At 42.4% G+C, this 23,343-nt stretch overlaps 1 protein-coding gene across 2 annotated transcripts in view; it reads left to right on the top strand.

Moving 5' to 3' along the window:
- The first annotated feature begins 258 nt into the window (after positions 1-258).
- megf11 (multiple EGF-like-domains 11) overlaps positions 259-23,343 on the top strand; it is a 189,174-nt gene continuing 166,089 nt past the window's right edge. For both annotated transcript variants that reach the window (XM_060923872.1, XM_060923873.1), the window contains exon 1: positions 259-334. In XM_060923872.1, the coding sequence (XP_060779855.1) occupies positions 274-334 (61 nt within the window). In that variant the 5' untranslated portion in view covers positions 259-273. The remainder of the gene's footprint in view (positions 335-23,343) is intronic.

The following is a 23,343-nucleotide window of genomic DNA, read 5'->3' as shown; positions in this document are numbered from 1 at the left end:
TTTTTTAAAATTAATTCATTATATTAAGTAATTCTATTTCATTCATCTGTCTAGTGGTCAGAGAACAGCTTTGACTAAACAAAGAGAAGGAATGTAGTAGTAACTAGCTGCTGGTTGATTTTGTCTCTTTATCTATATGTGCTCCACAGGAACATTAGAATACTTGCCTGTATATATTTTTTTATTTGACTTGTTTAATTTTTTTAATTAGTGTGAATGTATATTCACTTCAGAATAAGCTACAAAACCGCATACAGAAGAGGAGTACGGACGATGTACCGTCGCCGCTCCCAATGCTGCCCAGGCTACTTTGAGAGCGGAGATTTGTGTGTCCGTGAGTGTCTCTTTCCATTTTTACACACTAATTTCCTATTAAATCAACACCACCCACTTTCCCCATTCTCACTCACAGTTATGGCAACGATAAAAGTATTCATCTATTCAACCTTCTTGAGCGATGTCCTCTAAAGCCTTTAACTTTCCCATCTTGTCCCTCTGGAGGCATGCATCAGGCTCTTAGCCATTACTCAGATGCATTGGTCCAACTCTGCTCCTCTAGCCATAATTTGTTCCTTGCATTATTGTCCCTGAGCATGTTCTACAGTCTTTGGGGCATAAGGATTGCAACACTAGTAGTGAGTGAATTTATCATAGTTTGAGAATAAGATGTCTTATTTGTGATTTCTTTCAGATTACATTGCTTTCATTCCCACTGTAAGAGAATAATAATCTTGAAAGTTGGATTCCCAGGTTTCATCCATTTCCACCATTTAGAAGTGTGAATCGAATGTTCTGTGCATTTTTCAGACATATTCTGAAAACATTTTGTGGTATGCTCTCTATATTTCTGCCCTAAAAGTCTTCTTTGAAGGGTGGATTACAGTACTTTCATGCCTTGTGGTGGTTGTTGGTGAGGTCATTGAGTTTTATTTAAATTTGATTTGTTGTATTCATCTTTGATATCAAACCTAGATGTCTTCAGTGAATAACAAAAACAAAATAATTGACTTTACCATCCCAATACGGTTGGAGGGGCCTGTATATATGGGTGGTGAGCATTTCCACCTCAAGGGTTCTGGGTTCAGTCCTGAGCTTGGGTCTGTTTGGTCTTTTGCATGTTCTCTCTGTGTTTGCATGGGTTTTCTCTGGGTTCTCTGTTTTTTTCCCTCTGTCCAAAAACATGCAGGTAAGTGGACTGATAATGCTAAATTGCCAATACGTGTAAATCTGTGTATGTATGGTTCCTTGTGATGGACTAGCATTCCATCCATGATGAATTCTCCCACCCTGCACCAAATGTTACAGGGATTAGCTTGAAATCCTCAACGACCCTGAACAGGATAAAGCAGTTGTGCAAACAGCTTAGTACATCAGGTTCTCCTTTTTGCCACTGGTCTTTGCAAAGTCTTTCATGTTTATCATGCATTTTTTTAATTGCTTTCCTTAGTCTTCTTGTATATCCTACACTGTATGGGCTGTATTCAACCCAAAGGTATATGTCCAAAGTATTCAGTCCAGAGTTACATCAATATTTATGCAGGGAAAGTTTCATGTGTTCAGAGATGGGCTAAGCATGCGCTTAAGTCGGTTTTCTGAGTGTGCTGTTCAGATTTTACAAACTACCTGTGTGTAGTTCATGCCTCAGAAGCCAGCTTTTTCTTGTGTAGAACCTGTACAAGATGGGGTTTTACAAACGCACCTAGACAACAGTCTTTAAAGCATATACACAGAGCCATGGCCTCACTTTCGTTTATAAATGCCTTGAGACCTCAAGAATGGCACAGGAATAGTTTTAAGCGTTAACAATAAATCTAATATAGTAATTTTTACGATTAAAGTGATTTATATAGGTAGCAGTCTGAGTGAATGACCTTGACATCCATAACGTCGCAGCAGGAAGTCTATCGGTCTCATCACCATTTCCGCTATACTAAAACACAGAGCTGACTGCAACTCCGATCCTCCATTTTGAGCTAATTTATCGCCATGCCATGTAGATGTGTTGCTGGCGGGTGCAGCAACATGACAGAAGGTGGATTTGCATTGCATTCATGGCCCAAGAATGTTCAAACTGCAAAGATTTGGACGCGTTTTGCGAGAAGTTCACGGGCACATTGGGCGCCTATGAAGTGGTCTCTCCTCTGCTCTGCACATTTTACTGAAGACTCGTACGAAACCTCTGATCTGTTGAGGAGCGTTGGCTATAAGCCCGTATTGAAAGAGGGTGCAGTATCAACAATTAAATAAAACTACAAGAAAAGGAAAGTATTTATTTTATTTATTTTAAGTGTGTTTAGTTACACCAGTCCTACTGGAGTTAGCTGAGGGTTGTTGGTAAAACCCGGGACGGGATGGGATGTGACATATCGCTTGGGCAGTGACCTCCCCGCGGTTGTTGCTAAAACCGGTGATGTCCCGTTCCGACCCGGGTTTTAGTAATTGCCTGAGCTGAGCAGTAATGGCGGAGTACTCAGTAATGGAGAATGAGTGGAGCAGCCATCTTATTTCTAAACTGGATATTGCTGCCATCTCTCCCTTATGTGGAAAAAGCGAATGAACGGAGAACTGAACGAACAACTGCAAGTCAGATTGTTTCAAAACAATCGGCCACAAGATCGGCCTTTAAGAAGCGAGAACACAGACGGGTAAGCTCCGACTTTCATTTGGATAAAAAAAACAACAAAAACAACACGTTGTTTACCTGCATTTAGATTAATACATGTAATTTGTATTGTGTGTTTAAGCTACCGGTATAAGATTATTTAATTTGCTTCAGAATGAGATTGTCTCAGTTCATCTGATTATTTAATTAGCCTTTTACATTTTATCAGTGAAAATGCATGCATGTACATGTATGTTGCATAAGTTATAACACCTATCCTGTTTTAATGAGAGTCAACCCACAATCAATGAAGTCAAATCAGTCTTAGTTAAGCAAGTCGGGAACGGTATTTCTTATTTTCACCATAAATTTTTATTTATATGACTTTGGTCTATAGCTGTAAAAGGCCTCGGCCTTAAAACCAGTTACCGCTGTGATGTCACGCACTCAGGACTGGCTGGATCAGCAGGGCAGCTCAAATGCCAACTTTGCGGTCGAGTTTAACTCTCAAAAATATATATATTTTTAAATTCCCATTTATGCAGCATACAAGAGTCAAGGATGGAGATACTATCCACTCAGAAATTTATTTAAAAATAAAGGTTCTGCGTATATCCTTTAAACACAAGAACTTGCCCCCCACCCCCAAATTATGGTTACACAATATGGGTTAAAGAATGAAATTGCATTTTTGTTTTTTTCTTTTTGTTCCTTTTTTTATACTTTTGCTGTCAAATTTAATGATGTACCATAAAAGTAAGAGACAATTTAAAAATCAACAATATTACATACTAATATGATGACGTATGAATGAGAAGATAGCAAGCGCTGAAATAAGCATCAATTAGAACATTGGTGTACTGCAAATATATTGCTGTGTGAATAGCTGTAGCAGTAATTATCAAATTAATCACTGCAAACCTGGTTTAATTTAGCAATATGGCTTCCACCCTCATTAGTCAGAAGCTTACAAAGTAGCACTTGATCCAGCACATCCTATTATATTTTTATATTGTGTGCTGACAGTTAATTGTGAACACAGTTTCATGAAACCATGAGATACTAAATCAAAGTCATGAAATTGTAACGTGTGCACAGGATGTAGGATGTTTTATCATACTTTTTGTTCATCATTTTGAGTGGTCTAATTATGTAATAAAAGTTTTTTGTTGTTGTTGTTAATTTGATGCACTCTCCTGTAAGGTAAATGTGCCCGTAGTTTGAAGGAAAAGCTGTCCAGTTATTCATCTGCTACTTACAGATCACTTTAAGATATCATGGTAAGCAATGCCCCTATTTAAGATATCTGATTAAGACATCTCTGATTAGGATGTCCATACGAGACATTGTTGACTTTAAAAGGATGATACTAATAATTCATTTACAATGTCCATCCATTATCTGTAGCCACTTATCCTGTCCTACAGGGTCACAGGCAAGCTGGAGCCTATCCCAGCTGACTATGGGCAAGAGGTGGGGTACACCCTGGACAAGTCGCCAGGTCATCGCAGGGCTGAAACATAGACAACCATTCACACCTACGGTCAATTTAGAGCCACCAATTAGCCTAACCTGCATGCCTTTGGGGGAAACCAGAGCACATCCACGCAGACATGGGGAGAGCATGCAAGCTCCACACAGAAAGGCCCTCATCAGCCGCTGGGCTCGAACCCAGGACCTTCTTGCTGTGAGGCGACAGTGCTAACCACTACACCACCGTGCCGCCCCATTTACAATGTCATATTTGTGTGTTTAATATATTTATTTAGTCTAAATAAAATGTCATATGTCAGAATCATGTGTAACAGTTTTTAGGCAAACTCCACTCTACAACTCTTGTATAACTTCTGAAGTCTGTAGTTACAGCTGAGATCTGAATACTTAGGTATTTGCACAACTTCTGCTTTAAGACTACATCCACACGACAACGGCAACGAGATTTTTTTTTTAAATATCACGTCCACATGGGCAACGGATCAGTAAAATTTCAGGTACATATGGCAACGCAGCGCTTGCTGAAAATGATGCAATACACATGCCACACTTCTACGTGCGCTGTAAGACGGTCCCATCGGAGACACCAGAACAATAGAAGTAGACGCATGCGCATAAACCCCTTCTTCTGTAGCATTAGCCACATAAAGTTTTGATTATTAATCAGTAGCGTAAAACGAAAGACGCGGAAAGAGGAATGAATGGGGGTAGATGGAAGCCGGTACGCCAACATTCTGATATCCTCCAGAATTCTTTAATGGTCCGGAATAAATTGAATACTACACGTTGATGGATTACTTTGTTCTTCTACGCCCTTTTTGAGGAATGTATTGTCGAACTTAAACCAACATCTGAAGAGGTGAGATCGCTCCTTTTTTTTTTCCTATTTTCGCTGGCGGGATTGTTTTTGTTTTTGGAAAGTGCACGGGCGGTGCGCGGTTTGGTACTGCTTCCGCAGTGTTTGGACTAAAGACTCTGCCCTAAGGGCTATTCTCTCACTCTCTCTCTCTCTTTGCACCATTACACAATAAATATTCACAGTGAAAATATTTTGTAAGCGCGTTTCATGAACCAAGTTATAGGATTTGTTGACAACTCGCATCGAGTTCGTTACACTTCTACCCGGCGTGAAGCACTGACAGTCATGTGGTTGTGATGTCATCGTAAACAAATCCGTTCTACTCATCCAGACGACTTTGCAACGGGGCCGTTGCCAGATTTTTCCACTCTGGAACCCATTCTCAAAAGATTTCGTTTTGGGGGACCCAAAACGCTGGTGCCGTGTGGACGCCAGGCCGAAACGATAAACAATTTTATCAGATTCACCTGAATCCATTGCCGTGTGGACAGGGCCTGAGTCTTCACAATGTGTGCAAAACTCTTTTGCATGTTTATAGGGTTGTCGATGTGACAATGGTTTGACCCTTTAAATTTGAATAGAAAATAATCCCTGGATTAGCCCCAGTGAACCCACTCAGCACTTCTGTCCTTACACTTGAGAATCCTAGATGCTTCAAGATCAGCCGAGCGATGGACTAAGGCCCTGTCCACACGGCAATGGATTCAGGTGACTCCGATACAATTGCTTATCGTTTAGGCCTGGCGTCCACACGGCACCGGCGTTTTGGGTGCCCAAAACGCAATCTTTTTGAGAACGGGTTCCAGAGTGGAAAGATCTGGCAACGTTGCCATTGTGAAGTCGTCTGGATGAGTAGAACGGATTTGTTTACGATGACGTCACAACCACATGACTGTGAGTGCTTCACGCCGGGTAGAAGTGTAACGAACTCGATGCGAGTTGTCAACAAATCCTATAACTTGGTTCATGAAACGCGCTTACAAAATATTTTCACTGTGAATATTTATTGTGTAATGGTGCAAAGTGAGAGAGAGAGAGACTCTGCCCTTAGGGCAGAGTCAATCCCGCCAGCAAAAATAGGGAAAAAAAAAGGAGCGATCTCACCTCTTCAGATGTGGGTTTAAGTCCTACAATACATTCCTCAAAAAGGGCGTAGAAGAAATTAATCCATCAATGTGTAGCATTCAATTCATTCCGGACCATTAAAGACGCCGCCTTCCGCGTAGAATCATACGTCATCCTCGTCGCCATATTGGATAGGTCAAAGCGGAGAATAAAGATTCATGTGCAGCGTTTAACTGTACCAACAGGTTTACCGTCCAAACGAGATCATATGGGATTACCTTTCACAGGTGAGAAACAACAAATTAATCCATCAACGTGTATCATTCAATTTATTCCGGACCATTAAAGACGCCGCCTTCCGCGTAGAATCATACATCATCCTCGCCGCCATTTTGGAGAGGTCAAAGCGGAGAATAAAGATTAGCTGCGTTTAACTGTACCAACAGGTTTGCCGTCCAAACGAGATCACATGGGATTACCTTTCACAGGTGAGACTGGAAAAATACTTTTTATTGTATTTGGTCATTATAATGTAATTTTACAAACAGATTTTCCTGACTTTGTGGCTAATATGAAGTCTCGCGCATAATAGTTTATGCGCATGCATCCTTACTTCTTCTATTGTTCTGGTGTCTCCGAAGGGACCGTCTTACAGCGCCCCTAGAGGTGTGGCATGTGTATTGCATCGTTTTCAGCAAGCGTTGCGTTGCCATATGGACCTGATATTTTACTGATTGTTACCCATTTGGACACGATATATTTTTAAATAACATCTCGTTGCCGTTGTCGTGTGGATGTAGCCTAAGTCAATAAATTTAGATAAAGTCCCCAAATCTGCAGAAATCTTCAGTAAATTTGAAGATTGAGCTGCAGCCTACTTTTAATGTTGTCTTTTTTAGAGAAAATGTTTTGCAATTGTACTCACTAAGACATTGAGCTTGGTTGCCACATTCACTCAAGAATCATTTTTAAAATTATTGCAATGCACATAATTCCAGGAAAATCCATGTTACAGTACTTCACATATCAGTAAGCAGACAGAGCATTACATTACAGCAAACAATAGGCATTCCCAGTGCCTGTGTGCTTTTCTTCAAGACATACAATATGCAGAGTACGTATGAGACTGCAATCATCACAGGTTAGTTCAACAAGGGAGGGAAACGAACAGCAATCCTGGGTGCATACTAAACAGATATCCATCATGGTTAATAATGTTGAGTAGCTGTGGATGGATCAAATCCTATTATTTGTTGTGCTACGTGTGTTGATTCTTATCCCCTCCCTGGAGCTCAGTGAGATTGTCATTTACTCCATCACCTTGACACAGTGCTAGGTGAGGTCCTTTCACTAGGAGATTTGTCAAACAACTGCTGAACCATGTCCTTCGAGGTCTTGGCTGACTGATAGGATCCACTCACTCATGATTAAAGTGAATTAGGTGAAAAACAACTCTGGTCTGTGTGCGACAGGAGCACCGAGAACCGATTAAACACATTCACAAATGCAAAAAAAAAAAGTGTCTGTGCGGGAAATGCAAATGGGTTAAATCTTCTGAGCATGAAAATCTCAATCAAATTTCATTTACCATACTTTTAAATGTAGCCATTTTATAAAATATGCACTGTGAACACATTCATAACATATACCGTAAAAGTCAAAAGTGTGGACACACCTACATATTCATAGGTTTTTCTGTATTTTGACTATTTTCGACATTGTAGAACAACAATAATGAAGACATCAAAACTATGACATAACTATATGGAACCTACAACCCTGATTCCAAAAAAGTTGGAACAAAGTACAAATTGTAAATAAAAACAGAATGCAATAATTTACAAATCTCAAAAACTGATATTGTATTCACAATAGAACATAGACAACATATCAAATGTCGAAAGTGAGACATTTTGAAATTTCATGCCAAATATTGGCTCATTTGAAATTTCATGACAGCAACACATCTCAACAAAGTTGGGACAGGGGCAATAAGAGGCTGAAAAAGTTAAAGGTACAAAAAAGGAACAGCTGGAGGACCAAATTGCAACTCATTAGGTCAATTGGCAATAGGTCATTAACATGACTGGGTATAAAAAGAGCATGTTGGAGTGGCAGCGGCTCTCAGAAGTAAAGATGGGAAGAGGATCACCAATCCCCCTAATTCTGCACTGACAAATAGTGGAGCAGTATCAGAAAGGAGTTCGACAGTGTAAAATTGCAAAGAGTTTGAACATATCATCATCTACAGTGCATAATATCATCAAAAGATTCATAGAATCTGGAAGAATCTCTGTGAGTAAGGGTCAAGGCCGGAAAACCATACTGGGTGCCCGTGATCTTCGGGCCCTTAGATGGCACTGCATCACATACAGGCATGCTTCAGTATTGGAAATCACAAAATGGGCTCAGGAATATTTCCAGAGAACATTATCTGTGAACACAATTCACTGTGCCATCCACCGTTGCCAGCTAAAATTCTATAGTTCAAAGAAGAAGCCATATCTAAACATGATCCAGAAGCGCAGACGTCTTCTCTGGGCCAAGGCTCATTTAAAATGGACTGTGGCAAAGTGGAAAACTGTTCTGTGGTCAGACGAATCAAAATTTGAAGTTCTTTATGGAAATCAGGGATGCTGTGTCATTCGGACTAAAGAGGAGAAGGATGACCCAAGTTGTGATCAGCGCTCAGTTCAGAAGCCTGCATCTCTGATGTTATGGGGTTGCATTAGTGCGTGTGGCATGGGCAGCTTACACATCTGGAAAGACACCATCAATGCTGAAAGGTATATCCAGGTTCTAGAGCAACATATGCTCCCATCCAGACGACGTCTCTTTCAGGGAACACCTTGCATTTTCCAACATGACAATGCCAAACCACATACTGCATCAATTACAGCATCATGGCTGCATAGAAGAAGGGTCCGGGTACTGAACTGGCCAGCCTGCAGTCCAGATCTTTCACCCATAGAAAACATTTGGCGCATCATAAAATGGAAGATACGACAAAAAAGACCTAAGACAACTGAGCAACTAGAATCCTGCATTAGACAAGAATGGGTTAACATTCCTATCCCTAAACTTGAGCAACTTGTCTCCTCAGTCCCCAGACGTTTACAGACTGTTGTAAAGAGAAAAGGGGATGTCTCACAGTGGTAAACATGGCCTTGTCCCAACTTTTTTGAGATGTGTTGTTGTCATGAAATGTAAAATCACCTAATTTTTCTCTTTAAATGATACATTTTCTCGGCGGCACGGTGGTGTAGTGGTTAGCGCTGTCGCCTCACAGCAAGAAGGTCCGGGTTCGAGCCCCGTGGCCGGCGAGGGCCTTTCTGTGTGGAGTTTGCATGTTCTCCCCGTGTCCGCGTGGGTTTCCTCCGGGTGCTCCGGTTTCCCCCACAGTCCAAAGACATGCAGGTTAGGTTAACTGGTGACTCTAAATTGACCGTAGGTGTGAATGTGAGTGTGAATGGTTGTCTGTGTCTATGTGTCAGCCCTGTGATGACCTGGCGACTTGTCCAGGGTGTACCCTGCCTTTCGCCCGTAGTCAGCTGGGATAGGCTCCAGCTTGCCTGCGACCCTGTAGAAGGATAAAGCGGCTAGAGATAATGAGATGAGATGAGATGAGACAAAAAAAGTGTTAAAAACAAAATAATGTTTCATATTTTAGATTCTTCAGAGTAGCCACCATTTTTCTTGATCATGCTTTGCACACTATTGGCATTATTTTAATCAGCTTCTTGAGGTAGTCACCTGGGATGCATTTCAATTAACAGGTGTGCCTCGTCAAAAGTTAATTAGTGCAAATTCTTGCCTTCTTAGTGTTTGAGGCCATCAAACACTAAATAGTCAATAATAAAAATACAGTAAATAGCCCTATTCCACAACTGTAGCAATCCATATTCTATCTAGAACCGCTCAACTAAGTAAAGAGAAAGGACAGTCCATCATTAAGACATGAAGGTCTTAATGAATAAAAATAAATAACCATTGAATTAGAAGGTGTATCCAAACTTTTATAAAGTCTTTATAATTCAGTTTCTTATTAATCTCTTTCTTATTCATCTCTGTGACCGTATGTGACTTTCCTCTTTAGCCATGAGCTTCTTGACCACTCCATTTCCCATCATAAATTGAATATTAATGTTAGACTCGGCGGCACGGTGGTGTAGTGGTTAGCGCTGTTGCCTCACGGCAAGAAGGTCCGGGTTCGAGCCCCATGGCCGGTGAGAACCTTTCTGTGCGAAGTTTGCATGTTCTCCTCGTGTCCGCGTGGGTTTCCTCCGGGTGCTCCGGCTTCCCCCACAGTCCAAAGACATGCAGGTTAGGTTAACTGGTGACTCTAAATTGACCGTGAGTGTGAATGGTTGTCTGTGTCTATGTATCAGCCCTGTGATGACCTGGCGACTTGTCCAGGGTGTACCCCGCCTTTCACCCATAGTCAGCTGGGATAGGCTCCAGCTTGCCTGCGACCCTGTAGAACAGGATAAAGCGGCTAGAGATAATGAGATGAGATGTTAGACTCATTGTGAGCACATTTTGCAGCTGCCCAAATTCCTGCCTCCCCCCCAATTCCTCTTCACGTCTATACATCTGACCAATGAATTTCTGAATGAGGATCAGCTATGGGCGATCATGAGCAAGGATCAGTGTGAGCTAATCCACAATCCTGGTATTGTGTCTCTTAATGCACAGAATCTCTGACATCATTTGAACTATTCTGTCAATTTCCTATTGAGGGGTCTTTACAGGTTTTCATGTAGTTGTCTTCTTACTTGAACATAATGAATGCTATTTAAAGAATAGTAAGAATAATTTGTATTTGTATTTTAAACGAATATTTTTTTCCACCTCCAAACTGTAGCTGGTGGTTCATGATCAGTGCACAAAAGGAATATATTCCACACCATCTCTTTGAGCTCATTTGAATCATCCCAAGCTAATTGTTGCCTGTTTTTCTATGTGAATATCTAGAACAATGAGAAAAATCAAGGATCCATGCTGAACTGCTTTTACTAGCCCTGTGTAAGCTGCAGCCTTCAACTCAATAACACCCAGAAAGAAAAATAAGCAACTGAGTGCCTGTATGCTGATTACAAAGTTACAATGCAGTTATTCACGGTCATATTAATTCATCAATTGATTTTCATTTCCTTTGTGTTCTATCAAAGGGAATGTTATTCATGTTGATGAAATAGACATAGAAACCCCACAGTTGTTGTACCACTGTCATTATGCTGAGAGCAGATGATGTGCCATCCTTTGTTATTTGATTTGGAAGCCCTCAATTATTTATATGGCATATAGAGAAAACATCTTTTGTCCCAAATACTGTATATCCTCTGTACTCCATATTTTGTCCAACCCAAGCCTTATTGGTACTGTAGCTCCGTGTCGGAGAAAGATCAGTGTCAATTTCAACTTTTTTTCCAACAATCTTTTTTGTGCTTATTGATGGAAACAGGGCTCTGCTCTGTCTTTTTGCCGGAAGGCTCATCCCAAGCATCAGCCATGAAATTAGCTGCAGCTAAGCAAAGAAACTACTTTAACATTCTTTAGGAATCTTTGTGAAGAAGGGGGTGAAAGTAATCAATAGTGTTTTCATTAGCACGCAGTAGCTCCCAAAACAACATCCTAGCATTCAGTACACCGAGCACTGTTGTCTGTGAGGAAAGATGGCAAACATAAATATTTTTTCTCTCCATTACCATTAGAATAGATCACGGCAGTTTTAGGACCTTTATCCTTAGCGAGAAAGCCAAAGGTGACAGGGTAAAAACAAGCTCCTGAGGATGGAAGTCAAAAGTAAGAAAGCTTGGGGAAACCCAGGACTGATGGACCTGGAACTGGGAACCATGAGTTGTTTTATTTAATCAATCAATCAATCAATCAATCAATCAATCAATCAATCAATCAAATAATCTAACATTTGAGTACAGCAGTTTTAGTCCTGTCCTGGCAACCCAACAACCTGCAGAGTTTGAGTTTTTTCCCTTCAGCTTATACAGTTGATCTGATTGATCAGCAAATTATGAAGTTATGAGTGATAATAATTCCAAGATATGGTGGCACTGTGGAATAGTAGGTAGCATTGCTGCCTCATTGCTCTAGTGCAGCACTCTCTAGACATAAATAGATAGTTGTTTCATTTAGTTCTGCTCAGCAATGCCATGTTGTTCTGTAATAGCTGTGTATAATAAAGTTATGAACATGTTAGGAGTGGCAGCAGAGCTAGAAACTTGTTTACAACAGGCATAAAGTGTAGTTGAATTCTCTGTGTGGAGAAACAGTGCTTGCTGTAGTATAATTTAGTGGGAGTCCAGAGGGAGGGGTATGTGAAGTTTTTGGGGAGTCGCAGGTGGAAACAAGAGGGATGAGAACCACTCAAGTAAGGAACTTTCAGGTAAAAAAAAAAATAATGAAGGAGTAGACTGTAACAGAAGAAATGCATTTCGGTCTGTATTCTGAAATAGTCATTGGTGAGGTAGTTGCCTGATCATGAAACCATATCACTGTACAGCCCTGTTTGTAATACATCCAGGATTTTATATATAGTACATGCAATTTTTTTTCTTAGAAAGAAAGAGAATCAAATGATGTGTCTTGCAAACATCATAACTATGGTTATCCCCTCTGTTACCTACTTTCTAAGTTTTGAATAGTCCTATAAGGTCCAAACGTGTGTGTATATATATATATATATATATATATATATATATATATATGTGTGTGTGTGTGTGTGTGTGTGTATGTATGTGTGTGTGTATATATATATATATATATATATATATATATATATATATATATATATACATATATAAGTAAAAGTAACATTTTAAACAATATCTCAATGAACACAAACAATTTCCAAAATGTTGAAAAGACAAAGTTTAATATAACATCTGTTTAACTTATAACAGGAAAGTAAGGTTAATAATATAACTTAGATTACCCATTTTTCAGTTTTACTCAAATTAAGGTGGTGCAAAAATGAGTACACCCCACAACAAAAACTACTACATCTAGTACTTTGTATGGCCTCCATGATTTTTAATGACAGCACCAAGTCTTCTAGGTGTGGAATGAACAAGTTGGCAACATCAATCTTTTTCCATTCTTCAACAATGACCTCTTTTAGTGACTGGATGCTGGATGGAGAGTGATGCTCAACTTGTCTCTTCAGAATTCCCCATAGGTGTTCGATTGGGTTCAGATCAGGAGACATACTTGGCCACTGAATCAGTTTCACCCTGTTCTTCTTCAGAAATCCAACAGTGGCCTTAGATGTGTGTTTAGGATCATTGTCATGTTGGAAAAGTGCACGACGACCAAGGGCACGGAGTGATGGTAGCATCTTCTCTTTCAGTATAGAGCACTACATCTGTGAATTCATGATACCATCAGTGAAATGCAGCTCCCCGACACCAGCAGCACTCATGCAGCCCCACATAAGGACACTGCCACCACCATGTTTCACTGTAGGCACCATGCATTTTTCTTTGTATTCCTCACCTTTGTGACGCCATACAGTTTTGAAGCCATCAGTTCCAAAAACATTTCTCTTGGTCTCATCACTTCAGAGTATAGAGTCCCAGTAGCCTTCATCTTTGTCAGCATGGGCCCTGGCAAACTCTAGGCGGGCTTTTTTGTGCCTGGGCTTTAGGAGAGGTTTCTTTCATGGACGGCATCCATACATGCCGTTCCTCTGCAGCGTACGCCGTATTGTGTCACGGGAAATAGTCACCCCAGTTTGGCCTTCTACTACTTTAGATAACTGCAGTGAACTTGCATGCCGATTTTCTTCAACCCTTCTCATCAGAAGACGCTCCTGTCGAGGTGTTAACTTCCGTGGACGACCTGGATGTCTCTGTGAGATGGTTGCAGTTCCAGGTTTCTTAAATTTTTGTACCACTTTTGCTACAGTATTCTGACTGATAAGTAAAGCTTTGCTGATCTTCTTGTAGCCTTCACCTTTGTGGTGTAAAGAAATTATTTTCTTTGGGGAATTCTGAAGAGACAAGTTGACCATCACTCTCCATCCAGCATCCAGTCACTAAAAGAGGTCATTGTTGAAGAATGGAAAAAGATTGATGTTGCAAAATGTCGCCAACTTGTTCATTCCATGCCTAGAAGACTTGGTGCTGTCATTAAAAATCATGGAGGCCATCCAAAGTACTAGATGTAGTAGTTTTTGTTGTGGGGTGTACTCATTTTTGCACCACCCTAATTTGAATAAAACTGAAAAATGTGTAATCTAAGTTTATATTATTAACCTTACTTTCCCGTTATAAGTTAAACAGATGTTATATTAAACTTTGTCTTGTCAACATTTTGGAAATTGTTTGTGTTCATTGAGATATTGTTTAAAATGTTAGTTTTCAAAGGGGGTGTACTCATTTACACTGAGCACTGTGTGTGTGTGTGTGTGTGTGTGTGTGTGTGTGTGTGTGTGTGTGTATATATATACATATATATATATATATCATCTCATTATCTCTAGCCGCTTTATCCTGTTATATATATATATATATATATATATATATATATATATATATATATATATATATATATATATATATTAGGCTATTGCTTTCATAATGATAACAATAATTTATTCACTAATGCTTAGCTCACCAAAAATAATGTAGGGTGTAAATTAACAGCCATTAATAATAGAAATATAAGTATTTGTAATAACTACTCATTAATTATTCATATTCATTCTGGTAATTAAGATCTTGACCTGGATTATTAATAAAGATGAAGGTAATTTACATCATTAATGGCCTCTTTTGTACACAATGTAGGTTAACCAAAACTTTAGGCTGTTTAGGCTTTTTTAAAAAAAGTTGGGACAATTTTCAGTTTACAGTTCAAAGATAGCACCATTAAAAACTTGCTTTGAGACAACATGATCAAAATCAGACCACTTTATTTTTGTTATAAAAATGAGTGTAGTGATAAACTAACAGCAGGATGATCCATTCAAGCAGACTGTATTATAAAATTTAATACCACCGTGCTGTTCAATTCTTGATTCTTTTTGGTTAGAAAATGTTGATTGATTTTCTGTAAAGCATGGCTTTGACAATAGTTCCAACTACAAAGTCACAGGTTTATGTTAATGCACTCAATCTAACACATTTTCATTTACAAACCCCATTTCAAGAAAAGTTGGGCTATTTTCCAAAATGCAATAAAAACAAAAATCTCATTTATTAATTAACGTTAACCTTTATTTAACTGACAAAAGTACAAAAAAAAAAGATTTTCAATAGTTTTAATGACCAACTTAATTGTATTTTGTGAATATAAATTAAGTTAGAATTTGATGCCTGCAACACCCACAAAAAGGTTGGGACAGAGGCATTGTTACTGTTGTGTTACATCAGCATTCCTTTTAATAACCCTTTTTAATCATATGGGATCTGAGGATACTAATTGTTGCAGTTTTGGAACTGGAATTTTTGTTCATTTTTGCTTGATACGAGACTTCAGCTGCTCAACAGTTTGTGGTCACCCTTGTCTGATTCTTCTCTTCCTGATGCGCCATACATTTTCAGTAGGAGACAGATCTGGACTGGCAGCAGGCCAGTCAAGCACCCGCACTCTGTGTCTCTGAAGCCATGCTGTTGTAGCCCGTGCAGAATGAGACCTGGCATTGTCCTGCTGAAATAAGCATGGACTTCCCGGGAAGAGACATCACCTTGATGGCAACATATTGCTCTAAAATTCCAATATATACCTCTCCAGTAATGGTGCCTTCACACACATGCAACTCACCCATGCCGTGGGCACTGATGCACCCGTATACCATCACAGATGCTGGTTTTTGCACCTTTTTCTGATAACAAACTGGACGGTCGTGTTCACCTTTGGCACAGAGAACTCGACATCCGGTTTTCCCGAAAACAAGCTGTGGAGGTTCTGCAGAGAAATGATGAATTGCTTCCTCCTGGCATAATGCAGTTTCATTTCTGGATACAGCAGAATGTGTGAAGTGACAACGGTTTTCCAAAGTCCTCCTGAGCCCATGTAGCTATCACAATGGCATGACGGTTTCTCAGGCAATGCTGTCTGAGGGCTCAAAGGTCACGCACGTTCAACAGTGGTTTCCAACATTGCCCTTTATGCACTGAGATATCTCTGAATTCCCTGAATCTTTTCACAATATTATGTCCTGTAGATTTTGAAAGGCCTAAATTCTCGATATTTTAAGAAACAGTGTTTCTGGAGAAGGCGGAAGATTCTCGCCGAAACTGTTAACAAGGTAACAAGTTTAAAAAATCCTTGTCTAAGAAACGAACTTAAAATATCTATAATAGATAGACATAATGAACTTCCACTACGGCCTAAATTCTCTCTAAATTTGCATTGAGAAATATTCGTTTTGAATTGACTGACAATTCTCTCACGAGTTTTGGCACAAAGGGGTGAGCCACGACCCATCCTTGCTTGCAGAGACTGAGCCTTTGGTGCAGGCTCTTTTTATACACAATCATAATACTCTCACTTGTTACCAATTAACCTGATTATTGTGGAATCTTCCAAAATGGTGTTACTTGAATATCCTGTAAACTTTTCAGTCTTATTTTGCCTCTGTCCCAACTTTTTTTTGAGTGTGTTGCAGGCATCAAATTCTAACTTTGTTTGTATTTACAAAATACAATTTAGTTGGTCAGTAAAACTGTTAAATCTTTTCTTTGTACATTTGTCAGTTAAATAAAGGTTCACATGAATTAATAAATCACAGATTTTTTGTTTTTATTGCATTTTGCATTTATTGCATGAATACATTTTGGAAAATAGCCCAACTTTTCTGGAAATGGGGTTTGTAGATCACTCAAATAAATTGATTAAAAATGTTTGTAACTGTTGTTATGGTAAAGGGTTGGGTTTTTTTTTGTGAGAAGATATTTTGCATTGAGCAATTTTTTAAATGGCCTCCAGTGCCAGTGCTTTGTAACAGTGACAGATAAAACTGAAAAAAAAAAAAACCAGAAAAAAAACCCCTTGCAAACATTGGAAAGTCTTGAGGACAGAGGGTTGTCATTATTTTTAATAACGCTATAATTTTTTCTTACATATTTCATACTACTGGTGAAAAATTAAATGTGTATATTTTATTTAGTATTGGATTATATACTGTGTAAAGGTTTAATGTAGAATTAATGCTGAAAACAAAAATACAGAAGGGTCTTACAGTGTGTGAAATAAGGAATTTTAAGCAGACTGTCACAGGACAGACAAGTCTGAAACGTTGTCTGTCCGTCCAAATTTCAGCCTGCCCAAATGACGGGCCAAAGGTCTGGAACAGTGTGGCCGGGGGTCACAACCACATAAACTGCAGGGGACCAATTGTAGAAGCTGAAGGGCTTTAGATGCCCGGAGATAGCTTCTCAGCTATTTCCAGGCACATTTTTGTGATCTTCAAAGGCCAAATTACACTAGACATTAGTTTCTAATTGCACTACAAATTGAATATAATTTACAAGAAATGGTCAGAAGATTCAAGAAAAGCATGCTTAAAGTTATACCCAAGAAAACAGGAGCGCACACAGGTCAGTTTCATGTCTAGAAAAAAGTATGGGGGGCAAGGATGTTATACTATTGTGGCAGCGGGGGCGTGGTCAAGCATCGGTCTGTGACAGGAGGGCGGAGTCAGGGAAGGTAAGTGGCAGAATCACTACACCTGTCGTTAATTAATGTGTTTGTGTCTTCCCAGTGACCGCGCCCTATTTAAGGAGAGAGAGCGAGAGCAGAGGGAGCTGTGGGTGCAATCAGTTAATTATTGATATTAAGTGATCAATCTCGTTAAATCAGTCTCATTAAATTTTGAAGGTCAATAATTAAAATGAATCAATCCCATTGAATCATTTAATTTGACTCGTTTGAATTGAATCATACCATAGAATCACTCTCATTTGAAGTGAATCGTTCAGTGAATCGTTCAATGAATCATTTAGTGAATCGTTTAGGGAATTGTTCAATGAATCATTTAGGGAATCGTTCAATGAATCATTTAGGGAATCATTTAGTGAATCATACCATTAATCCTGGTGCTTAATAATAAATTACCAAACAGCTAAATTATGGTACATTTCCAAAATTATTAAGATCACTTACCATATTATATAACATTTGCACCCTTTTTGAATTCTTTGAGAAAATTGGGGACTTCAGATGTTGTTCACACAAATAAACACAGTTTGTTTAATAAATGAATTTATTATACAAAGATAAAAAGATAAATCAATATATATAAGCAGTGAAGTGTGTGTGTGTGTGTGTGTGTGTGAGAGAGAGAGAGAGAGAGGGAGTGTGAAGGACTTGACCATGTGTTTAGCCTCGTGTAGCTAACTACACGTGGTGGAGGCCTAGCTTGTTGGTAGCTAAACAAAAGAATGTTATCTAAACAGAACAAAGGATTAGCTCTGTGTTTAGCCTCGTGTAGCTAACTACACGTGGTGGAGGCCTAGATTAGCCTTGTGTTGCTAGTATGTGTTTGTGAAAGGCCCTATAGCCTAGCTAAAGTGTGTTTGTTAGGCCTGATGGCTTGCTGAGCACATGGTAGGCCTTGATTAGCTTTGTGTTGCTAAGCAGACAAAAGCGAAGCTGTAGCTAACCCACTAGCTCATAACCATACTGAATCCACTGAAATCTTAATGACATCAAGATGTATAATAATGAGAACTATATGTTAGTAGTAAAGAATAAAAGAGAGAAGCATGCGCAGCCTATCTATTAAACAATTGAGAGAACATAGAACCAAAATAAATCAACACGCTGCGTGTTCAACAGTGTAACAATAAACCTGGGTTTAAATTCACACTATTTCAAATAAAAGCAAATTCCTAAGACTATCCTAATTATGCCCAAATGCCAAAATCTTACTTAATCCTGCCTTTAGCAAGATATGAAGAACTATTCGCCGGTGTAGTCTCGGGCCTCGCCGTGGGAGCACGTGAGCCGCTCGTGATGGAGGCGGAGAAACTTTCGGGTCGAACGGAGCACTTGGGTGGTTCCCGTGGAAAGCAGAGGGTTCTTGGTCCGAACCTCAGCGTTCGTGAGGAAAAGTCTCTGATCAGAATAAGATGCACAGCGCTTTGAGTTAAAAAGGATTCAATCGCTTCTTAACTTTTAACTGCCTGGGCTGCAGTCGTGACGTCACTTCTAATGCAAGTAAACCGGTTGTAACTCAGGTTGAGTTTAAAGATCGCGCGACTCTAGAGTTTACCTTTGCCAAGGGTAAGAAGGAAAATCGCGCTGAGTGATGGATCTTGCAAGAAAGAAGACGTCTTTTTGGGGTGGAGAGCGCGCCTCTTTATACATCCAGATCCATCGGAAGCCAGACGTGAGAGACGAAGATGGAAGCGTTGTCCCATTGTTTTATGTTTCCTTGTATGATGACGTAGTTGATCCCGCCCACGCGTGACGTAGGTCACACGGAAGTGGACTGGGAATTGTAGTTCTGACACAAGATGGCGGCATGATACCTACAGAGCTCTCTCCCGAACCAGACGACTGGAATGTGTGTGCGTGCATGTGTGGCTGAGAGAGAAAGATTTGCACTGAAAAGTGGAAATAAAAGAGTTTTGTGAACTCAGTTCTGTCCTGCCGTCCTTCTGTGCTCCACCCACTAACACGAACTGTCACAGTGGTGCCGGAACCCGGGAATGAGTACAGAAGAGAACAGCTCCATGGAGTCCTCCACCTTCGCCGACCTGATCCACGCCCTCACCACGGCCCAACAGAGCCAGCACCAGGCGCTGCTCGCCCTCCGAAAGGAGCAAGAACAACAGTTCGAGGCCCTGGTGCTGGCGCAACAGGAAGATCGTCGGGTGTTCCGGCACCTCCTCGCGTTGGCGGGGTCCACCATCTCCACCGCCGCGGGCCCTTCCCCCCTCACCCTCACGAAGATGGGCCCGCAGGACGACCCCGAGGCATTACTCACGCTCTTTGAGCAGGTAGCGGAGACCTCGGGGTGGCCGGTGGAACAGCGCGCAGCGCGCCTCCTCCCCCTGCTAACGGGAGAGGCGCAGCTGGCCGCGCTACAGCTCCCCGCCGACCGCCGGCTGGCCTACGCGGACCTTCGCCGGGCCGTCCTCCAGCAGGTGGGACGCACCCCGGAGCAACAGCATCAGCGTTTCCGCGCTCTGCACTTGGAGGAAGTCGGCCGGCCGTTTGCGTTTGGCCAGCAACTCCGGGACGCCTGCTGGCAGTGGTTGAGGGCCGACAGCTGCGATACCGAGGGACTCATCGACCAGGTGGTACTGGAGCAGTTCGTCGCGCGTTTACCAGCGGGAACCGCAGAGTGGGTCCAGTGCCACCGCCCAGCGTCGCTGGATCAGGCAATCGAGCTGGCGGAGGACCATCTGGTGGCTGTCCCGACAGCAGGACAGCAGACGACCTCTTCTCTTCTCTCTCCTCTCTCTCTCTCTCCCCTCCTCCTGTGTCTCCTCCTTGCCCTATTCCCCCACCGCGGAGGCGGGGGCCGGCGCCACCTCAGCCGGCCCGCCGCACCCGCGGTGCCCTCCCGTGTCTCCCTTCTGTGTCCATCTCTCTCCCCCCTCAGGTGAGTGAGACCCAGAGCACTAGTGCAGAGAGGAAGCCCGGGCCGGTTGTAATCAGACCTCAATCCACCAAAGCCTGGTGCAGGACGAGGCATTGGGGGGAGCACAATTGGTGAAGGTGTTGTGTGTGCATGGGGATGTTCACAACTACCCTTTAGTGCCGGTCCACATTTATTTTCGAGGGGAAAAATTTGTAGTGAAGGCAGCGGTTAATCCTCGCCTTACCCACTCTCTAATTTTGGGGACTGATTGGCCGGGATTTCGGGATTTAATGATACATTTAGTGAAGAGTGGGTCCTGTCATTTAACAGGGGGAGGTCCCGGTGTTGCACTGGCGGGAGCAGCTGTCACAGAGCCGTCTACGTCATCTCCGAGTCAGAGTGAGGAGCCGCCGGCTCCTCCTCCCTCTCTCGGGGAATCCCTCGCGGATTTCCCGTTAGAGCAGTCGCGAGACGAGACTCTGCGGCATGCGTTTGACCAAGTGAGAGTAATCGATGGTCAAACGCTCCCGCCGATCGCCACCCGTCCTTCCCCTACTTTGCGATTATGAAGGATAGATTATACCGAGTGACGCAGGACACTCAAACTAAAGAGCGGGTCACGCAGCTTTTAATTCCGAAGAGCCGCCGGGAATTGGTATTCCTGGTGGCTCACTTTAATCCCATGGCTGGACACTTAGGGCAGGATAAAACACTAGCCCAAATAATGGCCCGGTTCTATTGGCCAGGGATTCGCGGCGATGTCCGTAGGTGGTGTACGGCATGCCGCGAATGCCAGTTAATAAATCCAGCGGCCATTCCAAAAGCGCCTTCGCTCCCTGTACCGTTAATCGAGACCCCGTTCGAAAGAATTGGGATGGATCTAGTCGGGCCATTAGATCGGTCAACACGAGGGTACCACTTTATATTAGTTCTAGTGGACTATGCAACGCGATACCCGGAAGCAGTGCCTCTTCGCAATATCTCAGCACGCAGTATTGCGGAGGCCCTCTTCCGCGTTATCTCCCGAGTTGGAATCCCGAAAGAGATTCTGACTGACCAAGGCACCTCGTTTATGTCACGTACACTGAACGAACTGTATGGGTTGTTGGGTATTAAGCCGATCCGCACCAGCGTGTATCACCCACAAATGGACGGTTTAGTTGAACGGTTCAATCGCACCCTCAAGAACATAATTAAAGAATTCGTAAGTGAGGACACACGTAATTGGGATAGATGGCTCGAACCCTTGCTCTTTGCAGTGCGAGAGGACCCCCAAGCCTCCACGGGGTTCTCCCCGTTTGAATTGTTATACGGGCATAAGCCGCGCGGCATCCTAGATGTGCTGCGGGAAAATTGGGAGGAGTGACCTTCACCAAGTAAAAACGAAATCCAATACGTTATGGACCTGCAAGAAAAACTCCACTCACTCACGCACCTAACTCAGGAGAATTTGCGGCAGGCCCAAGAACGACAGACCCGCCTGTATGACAAGGGTACACGCCTTAGGGAGTTCGCACCAGGAGAGAAAGTACTCGTACTGTTGCCCACATTGAGCTCCAAATTAGTCGCCAAGTGGCAAGGACCCTTTGAGGTCACACGGCGAGTCGGGAACGTTGACTATGAGGTGAGGCAAACGGATAGGGGTGGGGTGCTACAGATTTACCACCTCAACCTGCTCAAACTCTGGAATGAGGAGGTCCCCGTGGCGTTGGTGTCGGTGGTTCCGGAGAAGGCGGAGCTGGGGCCGGAGGTGCAAAAGGGAACATTGGCATCGCGTACCTCTCCGGTCCCCTGTGGAGACCACCTCTCCCCGACCCTACTGGCGGAGGTTGCCCAGTTGCAGACCGAGTTTTCGGACATGTTCTCGCCCCTGCCCGGGCGCACCAACGTCATAGAGCACCACATCGAGACGCCCCGGGGGTGGTAGTGCATAGCCGCCCTTACAGGTTACCCGAGCACAAGAAAAAAGTGGTTCGGGAAGAACTCAAGGCCATGCTCGAAATGGGCATCGTCGAGGAGTCCCACAGTGACTGGAGCAGCCCGGTGGGCTTGGTACCCAAGGCCGACGGGTCGGTCCGGTTCTGTGTCGACTATAGAAAAGTCAACGCGGTGTCTAAATTCGATGCGTACCCAATGCCTCGTATTGATGAGTTGCTCGATCGGCTAGGCACCGCTCGTTTTTACTCAACACTGGATTTAACAAAGGGTTATTGGCAGATCCCCTTGACTCCATTATCCCGGGAAAAGACGGCCTTTTCCACACCGTTCGGCTTACACCAATTCGTCACACTTCCTTTTGGGCTGTTTGGGGTGCCCGCTACGTTTCAGCGGCTGATGGACAGGGTCCTCCGCCCCCACACCACCTATGCGGCCGCATACCTTGACAATATCATTATTTATAGTAATGACTGGCAGCTGCACTTACAACACCTGAGGGCCGTCCTTAAGTCGCTGAGGCGAGCGGGTCTCACAGCCAACCCAAAGAAGTGTGCGATTGGGCGGGTGGAAGTACGGTATCTGGGCTTCCACTTGGGCAACGGGCAGGTGCGTCCCCAAATTAACAAGACAGCAGCAATTGCGGCCTGCCCGAGGCCCAAGACCAAAAAGGGGGTGAGACAGTTCCTGGGGCTGGCTGGCTACTATCGTAGGTTTATACCTAATTATTCGGACGTCACCAGCCCGCTGACTGACCTCACTAAAAAGGGGGCACCAGATCCGGTCCAGTGGACGGAGCAATGCCAGCGGGCTTTCTCTAAGGTAAAGGCTGCA

This window comes from Neoarius graeffei, chromosome 6 (genome assembly GCF_027579695.1).
Source record: "Neoarius graeffei isolate fNeoGra1 chromosome 6, fNeoGra1.pri, whole genome shotgun sequence".
Classification (NCBI taxonomy): Eukaryota; Metazoa; Chordata; class Actinopteri; order Siluriformes; family Ariidae; genus Neoarius; species Neoarius graeffei.
The sequence above is the reverse complement of the archived record's forward strand: the minus strand, read 5'-3'. Positions and strand labels throughout refer to the sequence as shown.